General features: G+C 60.6%; 1 protein-coding gene and 2 long non-coding RNA genes across 8 annotated transcripts; 1 reads left to right on the top strand and 2 right to left on the bottom strand.

Moving 5' to 3' along the window:
• Positions 1–346: 346 nt before the first annotated feature.
• Positions 347–2,577, top strand: Scgb1a1 (secretoglobin, family 1A, member 1 (uteroglobin)). Of its 3 annotated transcripts, none has more exons than XM_005414799.2 (3): positions 347–538; positions 1,836–2,023; positions 2,434–2,577. In XM_005414799.2, the coding sequence occupies exons 1-3, from the start codon at positions 484–486 to the stop codon at positions 2,464–2,466; spliced, it is 276 nt and encodes a 91-aa protein (XP_005414856.1). In that variant the 5' UTR covers positions 347–483; the 3' UTR covers positions 2,467–2,577. The 3 variants fall into 3 exon arrangements, with proteins under 3 accessions (XP_005414856.1, XP_005414857.1, XP_013365524.1); XM_005414800.2 differs by lacking the exon at positions 347–538 and adding an exon at positions 1,229–1,416; XM_013510070.1 differs by lacking the exon at positions 347–538 and having other exon boundaries at positions 1,706–2,023.
• Positions 864–7,084, bottom strand: LOC106147625. 2 transcript variants are annotated; one of them, XR_001232563.1, is made up of 3 exons: positions 7,039–7,084; positions 2,767–2,901; positions 864–1,222 (listed from the first exon to the last, which is right to left on the bottom strand). It is a non-coding gene; the product is annotated as an uncharacterized LOC106147625 (long non-coding RNA). The 2 variants fall into 2 exon arrangements; XR_001232562.1 differs by lacking the exon at positions 7,039–7,084 and adding an exon at positions 3,529–5,801.
• Positions 7,085–9,351: 2,267 nt separating this feature from the next.
• LOC106147624 lies at positions 9,352–14,182 on the bottom strand. Of its 3 annotated transcripts, none has more exons than XR_001232561.1 (2): positions 13,626–14,182; positions 9,352–9,573 (listed from the first exon to the last, which is right to left on the bottom strand). It is a non-coding gene; the product is annotated as an uncharacterized LOC106147624 (long non-coding RNA). The 3 variants fall into 3 exon arrangements; XR_001232560.1 differs by lacking the exon at positions 13,626–14,182 and adding an exon at positions 13,286–13,619; XR_001232559.1 differs by lacking the exon at positions 13,626–14,182 and adding an exon at positions 10,164–11,413.
• Between the last annotated feature and the right edge of the window lie 796 nt (positions 14,183–14,978).

The following is a 14,978-nucleotide window of genomic DNA, read 5'->3' as shown; positions in this document are numbered from 1 at the left end:
GGGGGCCTTAGTGTAGCTGTGGCAGCCCAGGACTCAGGGCAGCTCTGGGTGGGCACAGCAGGGCCTGGGTCTCTAATGGGTGCTGGGCACACATCCCTCTGTCCAGGCCTAAGTGCAAGCTGCCGTGCAGGACTCGGCCAGCAGCCTCCATGGCCCATGTCCTTCCCTGGACAGGAGCTGGGGTCCTGGGTCCCAGGCATCCTGGCCACTGGGAAAGTGGCGGGTCCAGGGGTGTCGGGGTTCCCCTCAAAGCACCCGCACAGACCTTGGGCTCCTGTGAAGCAGCCCCCATGGCACTCAGCGTAATGAGTATTTACTTAGTCCACAGAGCTGGTGCCCAGGCAAACAGTGCATCTCATAGGCAGAGCCCTCCCCGGCCCCCCTGCAGGCACTGCCTGGAGGGTATAAGAGGCCCCCGGCCGCAGCCGACACACACTCCGTGAGACCTCCGGCCTGGGACACCAGCTCCTCCTGCCTTCCTCCATGAAGCTCAGCACCGCTGTCGCCCTGCTCATGCTGGCATGCAGCTGCCCCTCTGGTGAGACCGGGGGGGGGGGGCCCTTGTCCCCTGCCCACAACCTAGGGCTCCCCAGGCAGAAGGGGCTGGCATGGAGAGAGGAGATCCCATAAGGATGAACATGGAGCTCGCACACACAGGAGTGTGGAGACTGCATACATGAGCGTGGAGATCACACACAGGGATGTGGCGGTCACACACATGAGCATGGAGATTGCACACGGAGTGTGGAGATCACATATGTGACAATGGAGACCACACATAGGAACATGCAGATCACATATGTGAGCATGGAGACCACACACAGCGAGAGGAAAGGAGTGGATCTGAGAGGAGGTGGGGGAAGGTGGGGGGACCACATCCCCCCGGCACCCTGCGTGGGAACCAGTCCCTCACGGCTTCCCTCTGCATCGGTTTCCTCCCCTCCTGTCTGAAAATGCCTTTAAAAAACTAAACCGATCCAGTTAATTCCTGAGCAAAGTTTCATGAAAACCCGTGGATATAGGTTTTATGGCGGGGCAGGGGTAGACAACCGCGACCAAGAGGCAGGGAAGCAGCTGCTTTGCAGAGAGCCTCCTTGTCGCTCAGGGCAGTGAGATCCTTCTGGCCGGAACTGTGCATAACGAGGTCTGTGCTGTGTGCGGAGGTGGGCGCCTCAGCAGGACGGACGGACGCCCTTGAGGGTGGGTCGGAGGATCCCTGTATCTGTGTTACAAATAATAATTAGTGCTAATAACAGCGTGCAGCACCGACCCAGCGCTGAGAACGCCCACCCCGGCCTGCGCCCTTGCCCTGCCGTCCTTCCTGTTCTTGCAGCAACCCAAGGGGCAGGGCTCTCGCTCTCACTGCACAGAGGAGGATGCGGAGCCCCTGCAGGGTCGCTCACTGGCCAGTACGCGGTAGGGACCCCGGGCTGGAGAGCTGGGCGACAGGTGGCCTCAACACATGGCCCAAGTGGAGCCGGAGGCCGACTGCATGCAAGGCGCGACCTGCAGCTCCGTGAGGGGTGGAGCGGCAGGCGTGGGAACTTAGCTTCCCCCACGGCCTCAGGCCGCACAGGGGGGCACACCCAGCGGAGGGGAGCACAGTGAGGCAGGCATCCAGGCCCCGCAGGCCCCGGGCCAGGCCCCACACACAGCAGCCTCCAGGCCTGGCCCGCGCTCAGGCCGCTGGCCACAGGTGAGCACCACAGCTCTGGTGGAAATGGAGGCTCCCGGTGGCCTCTGGGTCAGATCCTCCTCTCCCCATCACCACCACTGCCCCTCCTGGGCCGGCGTTGGCGGCTGGCCCACACCCACACCCTCTGCCTCCACACCAGGTTCTGCGAAGACGTGCCCGTCGTTCCACAGCGTCCTGCAGAACTTCCTGATGGGCACACTGTCTGGCTACGAGAGCACAGTGGAGCCCTTCCAGCCAGACCAGGAGATGAAGGAGGCGGGGGCCCGGATGAAGATGCTGGTGGACAGCCTGCCCAAGGGCATCCGGGAGGCGGTGCTGAAGCTCTCGGTGAGCTCCCACCTGCCCCTGCCCAGAAGGGCCCGGTATCCTGGCCCCATATCTACCCCAATCAAGAGAGTCACGGTTGATGGAGGCCCCCGACAAGCAGGCACAGTCGTCTCTCAGGCTTTTCCCCGGGGCTTTGTTGATCTTGGTTTTGTTATTTTGGGAGTTTCTTACTATGTAACTCAGGCTGGGCTCAAACTCCATCTTCCTGCCTCAGCCTCCCAGTGCCAAGATTACAAGTGTGTGCCACGGTGCCCAGCCTCCTGTCACCTTTTAAGAAAAATACCCCAGCCCTTGCCCACCCGCTCCCCAGCACTAACTGCACGTTGGTCTTTGCCACAGTCTCCGGGCACCTTGGCCTGCAGACCCTGAAACTCACTCACCGTTCTCTTGGGTTTTTCTTTCCTTTTTAGGAAAAGATAGTAAAAACCAGTGAGTGTGCTTAGAATTCAGCAACCCAAGGCCTGCTGGACTCAAAGCTGAAGATGTCCCCCGACCACCCCACCCCTGCCCGCGGCCCCCTTGGCTTTGCAATAAACCTCCAGCATTGCACTCAGCCTCTGGCTTCTCCCACTCACTTGCACAGGGCGGGCTGGGCTGCAAAGCCCAGGGAGGGCGGCCGGGACCCCAGGGCGCCTCAGACCCCTTCCTCAGTTTGGGTCGGGTCCTTTCCCACACCCAGCAACCTCCACGGCCCAGTCACCGTCCACTCCCCCCAGCCCTGGCCCCACAGCCCAGGCACTCACGGCCTTCACTCTTCGGGGCCTGGAGTCTCCCAAGGCCCGTGGCCATCAGTGCCCCCACCTGTCCCCCACGAGGGCTCCCAAGGCTCCCAGAACTCCAGCTCCACCAGGGTCTCGGCCACCGCCAGCCCATGCGTCCTGTGGTGGAGAAGGCAGAGTCAGGGCTGCCCTAGCCTTCTCCCCGCACCAGGGCCTGTGACAGCCACGACACCCACAGCCCAGCAGGTATCCGTGGCGGGGACAGAGCTGGCCCTGAAGAGGTGCCAAAGGGACATAAGGCCCCAAACACCGGCCTGAGGCTGCTGAGAGCCAGGTGGTATCGGCCACCAGGGGGCAGTGTCACCACGCTCTGTGGAATCAGGGCCCCAAGGGTGGGACCCAGACTTCCAGGGACCTCTGCCGTAAATTCGATTTTAAAGTCTGCAGCAAAACAGGGAGGCCCACTCCCAAGCTGGCCACAGCCCGTCCAGAGGGTCCCAAGCGGCTGGCCTGGGTTTACAGTGCAGAATCAGAGCCTGATTCCCAGGTACCTGCACAGCTGCCTTGCCCACCCTTGGGGCATCGCCGTGGGCCCACCCCACCCTGCAGGTGGCAGCAGCTGCCAGAGCCAATAAAACAGACGAGTGGCTGGGAAGAGTACCCGGGACACACAGCCACCTCGCACCTAAGCGGCGCGGCCCACACGCCTGCTGTGCAGGAAAGGCTGGGCTGTGAAAATTCCAGGCCAGGTCAGGGGCCGGGCGGGATTCCTGGGGGCCTCCCCACCTGGCACTCCCCCGCATCCAGCTCTCCCAGTGCGCTCCACTGGTGCCCACTCAGCCCGCATTGTTCCAGTGGATAAAGATCGGGGCCAGGAAGGCTCAGAATTTTAATTACCGTCCCCTGCTGGGGAAGTGTTTACCTTGGGCAAGCGTGGTGCAGATAAGGGAACATGAAAGGAGGCACAGCTACCCCGCAGCAGGCCTCTGCCAGGGCCGAGAGGACCCACAAGTATGCGAGCTATGTGATCACCCAGAACCAGGCCTCAGTTTTCTTCTAAGAAGCAGGGTGCAAAGACAAATGGCGGCAGCCCCAGAGAGAGCAGGCCTGCGTGGGTGAGACCGCGGGGCAGACGCGGCAGGAGCCGAGCAGGGCGCCCGGCAGTCTCCAGGGCTCCTCTAACGCGGCCCGGTGCGGCAGCACTGCACTGCCTGCCACAGGCAGCCGGGCGAGCTCAGGCCGGGCCTGCCTCTGCGCACACCCGAGCTCGAAAGGGCTTTTGCTTTTGAAGAATGAAGAATGAGGAAGAGGGGAAGTCTACACTTGTGTTACATAAATAATGATTCGTGTAATTAGCGTTTTCTCTAGGAATAGGACAAACTCTAAGACACAGGAAGCCTTGCATATGACTAGGAGCTTCCTGCACTGGAGGGGTACTGAGCACCAACTGCATGAAGAAAAGACTTCAAATGTATCCCAGCCAAGAAAAAAAGGCCCCAAACCGGAAATGCGTGTTTAACACCCCACTCATTTTAACATTCAGAACTTTGAGTGGCGAAGGGGGAGAAAGTCACATTTCTTGGTGACTTTGTTCAGAAAAGTGAGTCTGGGTGAAAAAGGTTATCTGGAAAATATCTATTATCCCAACAACTTGGAAACCAAACACTCTTAGCCTCAGCTGCAGCCAAAGGGGACTGGTAGTCGCCAACGCCGCTCTCACTCCGTGAAACCCCGCTGATCAGCAGGCAGGCAGCGAGGCTCCAAACCCAGCTGGCTAAGGAGGGTCCGCCAGCAGAAAATCTGCAAGTGACTCACCGGGCCGGAGCAGGAAGCCAAACCAGCCCTAACCAACCTCAAGGAGATGGTGTGGATAAAACTGCGCTCAGAGCCCACGCCAGCTGCCACTCGCGAACACCTAGGGCTTGTGGGCAGTAACTCAGCGCGGGGCGACAGCCGGCTGACGGCTTCAGATGGACAATAAAGGGACCCTTGGCTGATGACAATCAGCTGCACAAACGATACCTACAGAGAGGTGTAATTACGGCTAGGATGAGCGTGAGTCATCAGCAGTTAGCCACCCAACACATTTCCACGATAAGCTAAAATTACCAAACCACAGGTCATGCAAAAGAAATCTGAAAATAGGTTCAGCTAAGCAAGCGTGGTTGCCAGCTTTGGAATTGACAGGCCAGGGGCTGGGAGCTCGGGTCTGGCGCCCTCGGTGTGCTGCACTCCCCGCCTACCCTAAACTGCTCAGCACAGGAAGTGCCTGGGGTTCACACCCTCAGCACAGCCAGCTCCCTAACCCCGTGCTTCCTCTGGGGTTCTCCAGGCGGCTCCTGCACCCAAGCAGGTCCTCTGTCAGCCCTAGGGCAAGCAGACACTCCAGGGCTCCCCAGGAGACGCGGGGTGCGGGGTCTCCCAGGGCTCAGTCCCCGCTTTCTCCCAGGGCTCAGTACCCTGTCCAAGACCTTCGCCACCCAGGGCCTGGCTTATTGCAGGTCACCTCTACACTAATTTCCTATGGCAGCTGTAACAGATTACCACAAACTTAATGGCTGTACAAAAAAAAAAGTTTGTTTATATTGCAGTTCTGGACCTGACTGGGTGGGAGCCAGGGAGCTGCAGCCAGGGCCCTGGATGGCAGGGACTCCGCTCGCGTTGTCTCTGCCCACCCTGGTTCCTTGGCTCGGGCTCCTTCCGGTCTTCAGCTCAGCTGCCCCACCCCACCCCCGCGTCTTCAGGCTCTGGCTCTGACTCCCTTCTGCCTCCTCTTGAGCTGCCGGGCGCAGCTAACCCCGAAAGAGGCCTGCTCCGCCCACTCCCTCCCTCAGGCCAGCAGGCCGCAGCCAGGCCCACACACCCTGTGCCTGTCCTCTGCCGTGGGACCCACGTGTTGGAGGTGCTGGAGACCACCAGGGACATGCTGATGAGCCCCAGAGTCTCCATCTCACCCCTTTCTCAATGCTTGCCCCACATCGCCAAAACCAAAGCGTGGCCTTTTTCTTTTTGGTCTTTTTGAACTCTATGCAGTTTGGCCTTGAGCTCACTGTGTAGCCCAGGCTGGCCTCGAACTCACAACGATCCTCCTTCCTCCGCCTCCCAAGTGCTGGGATTACAGGTGTGGACCACCATGCCCAGTGCAAAACGGTGGCCTTGAGCTCTGCTCCTGGTCTCTGCCTGCTCCCTGCTCCGCCTCAGCCTGCTGCTGTCCTTTGAGGCCGGCCCTGGGTGCACTGCTGGGCAGTTTGGCCATGAGCACACCAAGTCAGGCAGTGGCCTCATCGTGCTCACTGCCCACAGTGCCCTGAGGAGCCAGACCCCAGCCCTCACTACTAGCCACACTCAGATGAGGGGAACTGGCCGGCTCCCCTTTTTTTTTGAGACAGGGTCTCACTATGTAGCCCAGGCTGGCCTTAAGCTCAGGGCGATCCCCCTACCTCAGCACCCCCGAGTGCTAGGATTGCAAGTGTGCACCACCATGCCCGGCCTAACCAGTTTTTTGTTAATTAGAGTCGCCTCTAACCGGGCATCCTGCATTGGCCACCTCAGGCCCCTTCCAGATTGCTGCAGGGCTCTCCCCTCCTGCCCCCCACCGCCCTGCCCGGGCCCTCTGTCCCCAGGCTCCCTTCCTTCCATCTGCCTCTGCCGCCCTTTCAGGACAGGACCCCTGTGTGTGTTATCTCGCTGTACATCGTGTACAGAATTTAGAAAATCCAGGTGAGCAGAAGGAAAAGCACCCACTGGAATGTGACTGCACTATGGGCTCCTTCACACGGCCAGGACCCTGCAGCTGAGCCTTGGGCGGAGACTGAGGCCCTAAGTCAAGTACCCAGCAGGACACTGCTTGCCAGCAGGACCAGGGCAGTACCCGAGGGGTCCCAGAGAGAAGACCCCAGACCCCCAAAAGACCCCCCACACCTCCAGCCACCACCACTGCTTGGGAACTCCACAGGCAGCGAGGGCAGGAAGTTCCACCCACAGCGCCGCGGAGTCTGGGCTCCCCGGGCCTGCGGCCCATCTGCTTTCCGTTCCTGGATGAAGATGGACTCACTTTACAACACCAGGTGCTTCCTAAACCACAGACCCATCTGAAATGTGCTCATTCCATGCTTGAGCAGCACTAAGGCCTGATTATTACACAATTATAGCCAGTTGGTGGATGTTAACTATTAACCAGGTGATCCCAAAATCACCTCGAGTCTACACCGCAGAACAAGGATTGCAGAGCGCACCCTAACCCAAAGGACAGAGCACTTGGGAAAGCCGTGCGCCAAGAGAAACGCATTGGCTGACCTGTTAAAAGCTACATTCCAAGGCCAGGCGTGGTGGCGCACGCCCGTAATCTTAGCACTCGGGAGGCTGAGGCAGGAGCACCGTTGTGAGTTCAAGGCCAGCCTGGGCTACAAAGTGAGCTCAAGGCCAGCCTGAACTGCATCGCGAGACCCTGTCTCAAAAAGACAAAAAAAAAAGTTACAGTCCAGGATTTTAGGTTAGTCAAGAAGAAAGAGTGAGGGAGGCGGGAGGGAGCGAGAGGAAGGGGAAGGAGGACAGGCTGGGGTTTCCCTGCCCTGGGCACCCGCAGGGCGCACGCAGCTGCTGTGGCCGCGGCCCGGGGCTCTGAGCGGGAAGGGGGCAGCACCAACCCGCCAGGCCCGGCACAGAACAGGCGCCTGCATGGGTGGGGGTCACAGAGCTTGGCCCACACCCGTCCCGCGTGGGGACAGCGTGGACCCAGCCTCGTGTGCCCGCCCTGCCGGGGCTGCGACTCTGCCTGTGAGGAGCCAGCCAGGGCAGCGTGGCTGCGAACGGCAGGTGTGTGTTTCCTTTGGCACAGCAACATGTCATTTCCCATTTTTAGAACAATGCTCCAAACAGTCGCGAAAACAGCACTGGGGGTGGCCTTCTTCCTGGCCTCTTGGCCGGCCCTGGAAAACAACAGCACAGGGGTTTGTATTCAGAGCCTATTTGCACGTCCATAAAACTAGCAGCAGGACAAAGTCCTTCGCCCTGGGAGGGGGCAGCCGTGGGAGGGGGACGTGGCCCCGAACTGCGCAAGTGCTGCGGCCCCTGCAGGCTCCTTCGGGCAGGGACGCACCTCCCCGGGCGGGAAGGAAGCTCGCAAGAAGCCGGCGTGTCCGAGACAGGACAGGGTGTTCTCAGGAACCTCAGAAGCAGAGGAGGGCAGGAAGCAGCAGGCAGCCCAGGCCTCCTGTGGCCACGAGGGAACCTCTCAGCGTCCCGCATGGCTGCGCACGAGGACCCCTGGTCACCTCCAGGCTGGCTCTCTGCCCTTCCCTGTTCCTGAAACCAAGCAGTAGCTTCAAGGCTGCCGGGCCCTCCGCCTCGCCGTGCCCGCCCTCACTCCCACCCGCTGCCTCAGCTCCCATGCAGCTTCTCTCCGCGCCTGTCTCCCTACAGCGGCCCCCCCGAGCTCCGCCGTGGCCCTCGGAGCCCTCTCCGTGTCCTGGCCTTGAATGCCCTCTCACGTCCCTGTGGGACCAAACCCCACCGTGCTTGGAGCACACCGCCCGCCCTGCTTCGGAGACGCCACCTGAGCAGTGCTTTGTTTCCAGGGCGGGCGGCGTCACCCAGAGGGTGCTGGGGTCTGGATGGGCACCAGGCCATGGTGCTGCGGCAAAGAGCTTGGTCCTCTGGGACACTCGCTCGGTCCCCTCTACACTAGACGGCTGCCAGGAAGGTGCAGGCCCACTGTGCCTGGCTCAGCCCCGCCGTGTGACCACAACCACTCCTGCACCCGTCTTGGCGATGCTGTGCCGGGCCCTGAACCTCCAGAGCTGTGAACCGAACCAAACTCTTTCCTTTATAAAGTTCCCAGCCCCAAGAACTTTGTTAGAGTGACACAAACAGGGCAGCCCAGAGGAGAAAGGTGCTGGCTGAGCCTCTTCAAGGCACGGGGACCCGGGCCACCGTCAACGCGCCCTGGCCGCGAGCCAAGCCGCCTCCTGGAGTGCCCGTGAGGACACTGCGAGGGGGGCACCATTGGCCCCTGTGCCGCCCGGCTGAAGGGGCAGAGTGGGGGCTCACACCTGGCCCCGACACCGGTGGCCACAGCCCTCTCCGCCCTCCCTGAGAAGGCCTAAGAGCCTGGCTGTCAGGGTGCACAGTGGGCGGGGTCCCAGGGCTCTGACCCAGAGGCACAGCCCCTTGGGGTTCCTGGGATTTGAGGGTCACGGTGAAGCCCCGCCAAAAGAGCCGCATCTTCAACTCTGGTGCTCAGGGAAGCAGCGCAGGAAACCTCAGAGCTGCACAGAGAGCCACCTAACCGCACAGCCAAGGCTTTAAGTCTGCTCACTCCGACCGCTGCGAGACTCGCACGGCTGTCTGACCACTGCCAGCCTGGTGTCCTGTCTAAAGTGAGAGAAGCCGGGTAGGGTGGCGCATGCCTGTAATCTCAGCACTCGAGAGGCTGAGGCAGGAGGATCGCCCAGAGTTTGAGGCCAGTTTGGCCTCCAAAGTGAGATCAAGGCCAGCCTAACTACACAGCAAGACTGTCTCAAAAAAAAAAATAAATAAAAAAAAATAAAGAAATAAAGTGAGAGAATTATCTGGTTGATGGATGTTCTGGTCAGATTAAGTGACATGAGCTCCATAAAGCAAACTTGTGCATATTAAGTGTTCAGTAAATGATCATTGTTCCCCTTGGACATAAGCACCTGACAGAAGTCTAAAATGCATTCGGCCGGGCATGGTGGCGCAGGCCTGTAATCCCAGCACTTGGGAGGCTGAGGCAGGAAGATTGTTGCAAATTCGAGGCCGTCTGGGCTACAGCAGTACGCTCAAGGCCACCCTGAACTTCGTAGTGAGAACCTGTTTCAAAAAGACAAAATAAATTAAAAAATAAATGCATTCAGTCAGAGCATGAAAGGCTCACCCTCAGCAAGAGCCCTGTCCGCTTTCACACACATGCACCCACAGGAGCAGCACCCAGTCCAGATGGAGGACCTCCAGCTCCCCAAAAGTCCCCCATGTGCCTGCCCATCCACACCCTACACGATGGGACTCATGGTTAGTCGTTTTTTGTTTTGGTTTTTTTGGTACCAGGAATCAAATTTAGGACCTCGCACTTGCCCGGCAGGCCCTGTGCCTCTGAGCTGCATCCCTGCCCCTGGCGCTCACAGCTGAGCTTTCTCTGGCTGCCCAGCTTCACAGCCGTGGAGGCGGGGAGGCCCCGACTGTGTGTCCTCTGAGGAATGGACGCACTGTCGCGGTTCTACAGGCCTCCGCGGGCCGGATGTTGGGCGTGAAGGTGGAGAAGCCCAGACTTCACGCGCGATCTTTCCGCCAGCACCATGTGAGGTCTGGGTTTCTCCGCCCTCCACAGCGCCTGCCGGTGTCCTCGTTTGGGGAGACCCATCTACGTCTTTTGCCTATTTTTTGTTGGGTTGTCTTTTTCTTACTGATTCATAATAGTTCTTCCTCAGTTCTGCACTTGATCTTAACCAAAAGGCCGAGAAGCAATCTTCTTCCTCAATTCTGGAAACAAACACTTTGGCAGATCTGTGCGCTGCTGGTCAGAATCTCTGAGTTTGAGACGCGCTCTGTTTAAATGGTTCCTTTTGCCAGAGAGAGGCTTTTAATTGTGATAAAAACCAACTTGTTGATTTTGCTTCCCTGGTGAATGCTTTCCGTCTTCTGTTCTGGAAATGTCTGCTCTCGCTGAGCCCTGCAGACCTTCCCTCTACTTCTACTTTTCCTGGACTTCCCCCTGGAGGTGGACAGGAGTGATTTGCTTTCGCTTAAATAGGGAGCAAAGGTCCCTGAGAGAAACTGATCCGGTGCCGATGTGGAAAGACTGAAAATCTCTGGACCACCCAGCCTGGCCTCGGGGGACCAGGCCCTGGCTACGAGCTGAGATTCCAGGGCGGGCCCCTGAGGAGGGGCCGGGAGGAGCGGGGAAGAGGGCCTTGCCCAGCTTTCCTCACCGTGATGAAATGCCAGAGAGAACAGACGCATAAAGAGAAAAAGGCTGTTCTGGCTCAGTTACGGTCTCCAGCCCAAGATCAAGCAGACCGTGGCCTGGGGCTCTGGTGGGCTCCAGGGACAGGGTGGGGACCGGTCACAGCCAGGCGCGGCCAGGAAGGAAAGTGAGGGGGGCGCTGGTCCCACAGCTCTGTGACAGGGACCCGCCAGGCTCCTCCTCCTCCCCATAGCACTCCGGCCCTTTGGGGACCTGGGACACCCGACACTGGCCTGCACCCCAGCTGGGCCTGGGCCACTGTGCAAACCTAACTCTAACTCGTCCCCTGGCCCCACCGCTCGCTGTTCTCTGTCTAAACCTTTTTGCCATGGGGTCTTGAGTTTGCCTTCGAAATCTTCTCCGCCCTTCTCTCTCCTCCCCTGGACCAGGGCAGCAGTGTGGCCTGGGTCACTCTCGGGCAGGGCTGTCCAGGCGCAGGCTGCTTCTCTCCTCCCTGTGTCTCTGCCCAGCCCCGACCTCTCCTCCCCGAGTGCAGAGCCCAGGCACAGGGCGTGGAGAGTGGAGGCCACACCCTTGCTTCCCCAGCTGAAGGGGCTGGGGCTGTGATCCCCGCAGCCCCACATCTCAGGAGGAAGCGGATCCTGGGGGGAGGGGAGGGCAGCCAGTGCCAGGCCAAACAGGAAGCCAGGATCCAGGCCCGGTTTCCAGCCCCGGAGCACAGATGGCTCAGCCCCCAACCGCCCCGTCCACACCCCAGCCTCAGGCGGACAGAGATGAGCGCAGGTCATGCGGATGATCACCCTCTCCCAACCCTGTGATCACGGAATGCTGGCCTAGCGGCTGGCCAGGGTGGGAGGCGGCCTAGGGACAGTGTCCCTCCCTCCCGGCAGACAACAGCCTCTCCCCCGCCCCCTGCTAGGTTTGTCCCTGAGCCCCAGAGCTGGGTGACAAGTGGTGTGACACGAGAGTGGGGCTCCTGGACATGGTTCCAGACCATGTGGGCCGGGCCTTTCTCCAGAACCGCAGGGTGGACGGATCTCACGGGACGGGGGTGGCTTCACACCCAGAGCTGAGGGGTGAACCTGCAAGACACATCTTCCCTGGCCCAGCTCCCCTAGTCCTGACATCCTGGTGACCTGCGGAACCAGGCCCTTGCCGGCCCAGCCTGAGAACCCTGGGCTGAAACACACCTCTCTCTGTAATTTCCCCAGGTGCTGAAACTCAGCAACTAAAGATGGAAGAGCCAGGCACGACGGTGCAAGGACGTCATCCCAGCACTCTGGAGGCTGAGGCAGGAGGATTGCTACAAGTTCGAGGCCAGCCTGGGCTCCAAAGTGAGTTCAAGGCCAGTCTGAACTACATAGTGAGACCCTGTCTCAAAAAAGACAGAAAAAAAAAGAGAGAAAGAGAAAAATGGACAAGACCCCCCAAGCTGCTGCCTGTGCTCTACACCTCCCAGCAGATCACCCCGACATCCCCTCAGGCACCCCAGAACTTGGACAAAGTGGGGTAGCATTTGAGGTGACTCTGGTCTCACGCGGTGGATACCTTGAGCAGGGGTGCATGTGCTTCAGCGTACCCAGGACAGCAGCAGGTTTCGTGTGCAGTCCCAATAAAGATCTTTCTCACACTGACCTGCATCCCCAGCAGGTCACTTTTATATTTCAGGGGGATGTAGCTCAGTGGCACAAACACCTGCCTGGCAAGTGCAAGGTCTTGAGTTCGATTCCTGATACTCCCCCAAGCCCCCTCCAAAAAGTCAAACGTTTATTTTTCATTTGAGGTGGCCTCTCAGTAGGTCGCTAAGCTGTGATCTTCCTGCCCCAATCTCAAGAGCACTGCGATGACAGGTTTTGCCACTACACTCACTGAAGATTTCTTTCTACTAAATTTGTTTTTAAAAATAAATCTGCATAAAGAAAAATATCAAATCAGCAGTTGCAAGGCCTCACGGGGTGGGACGCAGGTGGTGAGCAGGCCCTTGAGTGACCTGAGCCTGGGGAGTCCTACGCTCCCAGTCACCTCTCAGCAGCCCCGCCTGGGCCTCCAGGCTGTGTCCCCTCCAGCGCGGCGCCCTGTAGGTCACCCAGAGCCCGCCGAACTGTGTTCCTCTGGGAGGAAAGGGGATCCCATCGCTGCCCCAAGCCTGCAGCATCCCCAGCTGGAGACAAGGTGGGGGAGGCCCCACCTCTGGCTCGAGGCGCCAGAGCAGGATTGTGGTGAGGCGGGGCGCCCAGGGCTCTCAGCCGCTCCACACCTGCCCCTGCCCTGTGAGAGCCCCGTCCACTTGCATTCGCCTGACACCAGCACGGGGTGCTGCTCCCCGACGGACCCCAGACCTCTCCCAGGACAATCTGAGGCCATCTGCACCCCCGGGCACCGCCACAAAGCCCCGATGCCCAGGATGCCAGCCCCCTTCCGCGCCCAGCTGTGCCTCCGGGATGGCCTCGAGCATCCAGCGACAGGCCTTGCACTGTCCACAGGCTGCATCCTGTCTCCTCCCGGGCTGATTCCTGGAGGGCAGGGGCACGTCAGGGCTCCTTCTCCACAGGACACAGCGTGGACACCGTCCAAGAGCTTCGTGTTTCTTGACTGACTCACTGATTCCATCCGGGCAGACTCAAGGGCCAGGATCCCAGCTGACGCTGCGCAGATTCTGTCCCGAGCCTCCCAGGCGCAGATGCACCGGCCCCATCAAGGGCCCCATTTCTGAGACGACGCAGGGTCCGGCGACCCGCGCACCCTCCAGGTCAGCCTCCTTGGCACAGCAGATACGCGAGTCTCTCCCTGGCTCAGGGTCTGCCCCCACGTGGCCAAGGGGCCTCCAGGAACGCCCGTCTCTCCCCATCCGCCCCAAACAGCAGCGACAGGGACTCTGCAGCTGCGGAGCGAGCGTCCAGCGCCTGCAAGCGGACTTGTCCCCTGAGCAGCCGTTACTCACGCTGACACAGGCCGTGTTTACGCCACCTCTGCGTCAGCAGACACCGCTCAGCCCAGGACACTCAGCCAGCATGCTCGCCACTCTGTTTGCTTTTCCCTGCCTCCATGGCGACCAGGCAGGCAGAGGACAGGCATGCGGCTCAGGTCCTGCTGGCTGGGCTGATCCACCCCTCTCCAAACAGAGCGGAGGAGGCCAGGATGTAGCCAGCGACCATGACGGTGACACCAGCCATCTTCCCCCTCGCTGGGTGGGCTGGGCAGCAGGAGGGGCAGCTCTGGGCCCTGGCCCCGCGTGTGGAGCCCGGAGGCCCTGGGCCGGGTGACCCCGAGGCCCACCTGCCCAGCTCAGCTCTCCCCGCCCACACTGCAGGACCGGGCGCCTTGGGGACTGCATCCCACCAGAGCAGCCCCACAACGCACTGCAGCTCTGCCCATCGAGGAGAGCCGGAGCTGAGCTTGGTCCCTGGCTTCCCTGCACAGCGCTCAAGTGTCCATGGGTCACAGGGTCACAAGGGGGTAGGGGGGGTCACTGCCCTGTCGACCTCTAACCAGCCGGCTGTGTTCACAGTGTGCAATGCCCACCCTGCACGCAGGCTCCGGCCCGTGTCCCTACACTGCCCCAGCCTCAGGCCGTCGGCCCCCTCACTTGAGTTCTTGCTTTACATGTCACCTCTCCCAGGCTGGAAGGACCCTGGCGTCTACCTCCCACCCGCGCAGTCCTGCCCCTCCCGTGGTCTCCCATTGTGACCAAACACCAGAGGGGCCCAGTGCGGGAGGAAAGGTGGACTTTGGCCACGGCTTCGGGGCTCCACGGCTTCCGGGAGCAGAGCGAGGGCCAAGCCAGGGCGCTGGGGAGACCCCCCAGTCTCACTGCCTCCCACCCAACAGTGCCACAAACAGCTGCTCAGTGGGTTGTGGTGGACAGAGGCAAGGCCAGTCCCCTCCGGCCCCGCAGCCGCTGCACTGGGGACGCGGCCTCTGCACATGCGCCTCGGGCTCCTGAGCTCCCGGCAATCATCAAGCCCCGCGTCTGCCAAGCCAGGACAGGGCCCTGAGCGCCAGCCCATCCCAGACGCCTGCACTGAGGACCCGCAAGGCGCCTTCCTCAGGAAGCGGGCAGAGGGTGGCGCTGTCTGGCCAGCCGTTCCCTGAGCCTGGGGGTGCAGAGCCCTTTCTGGGCAAGGACAGGAAAGAGCTTCTGACTTCAGCAAAACCGGCGCAGCGGGGGGGCTGGGGAGGTGGCACAGCAGTGGTGCTGCCTAGCATGCACAAGGCCTTGGGTCTGACCCCAGTACCACAAAGGGGAAAGGGTGCACAGAGGGGTACCATGGGGCTGGAGGAGGGCCGGCCCGTC

Source organism: Chinchilla lanigera, unplaced genomic scaffold, assembly GCF_000276665.1.
Source record: "Chinchilla lanigera isolate Chin_1 unplaced genomic scaffold, ChiLan1.0 scaffold00198, whole genome shotgun sequence".
Lineage (NCBI taxonomy): Eukaryota > Metazoa > Chordata > Mammalia > Rodentia > Chinchillidae > Chinchilla > Chinchilla lanigera.
Note: the sequence above shows the minus strand (reverse complement) of the source record. Positions and strands in the feature narration are given on the sequence as shown.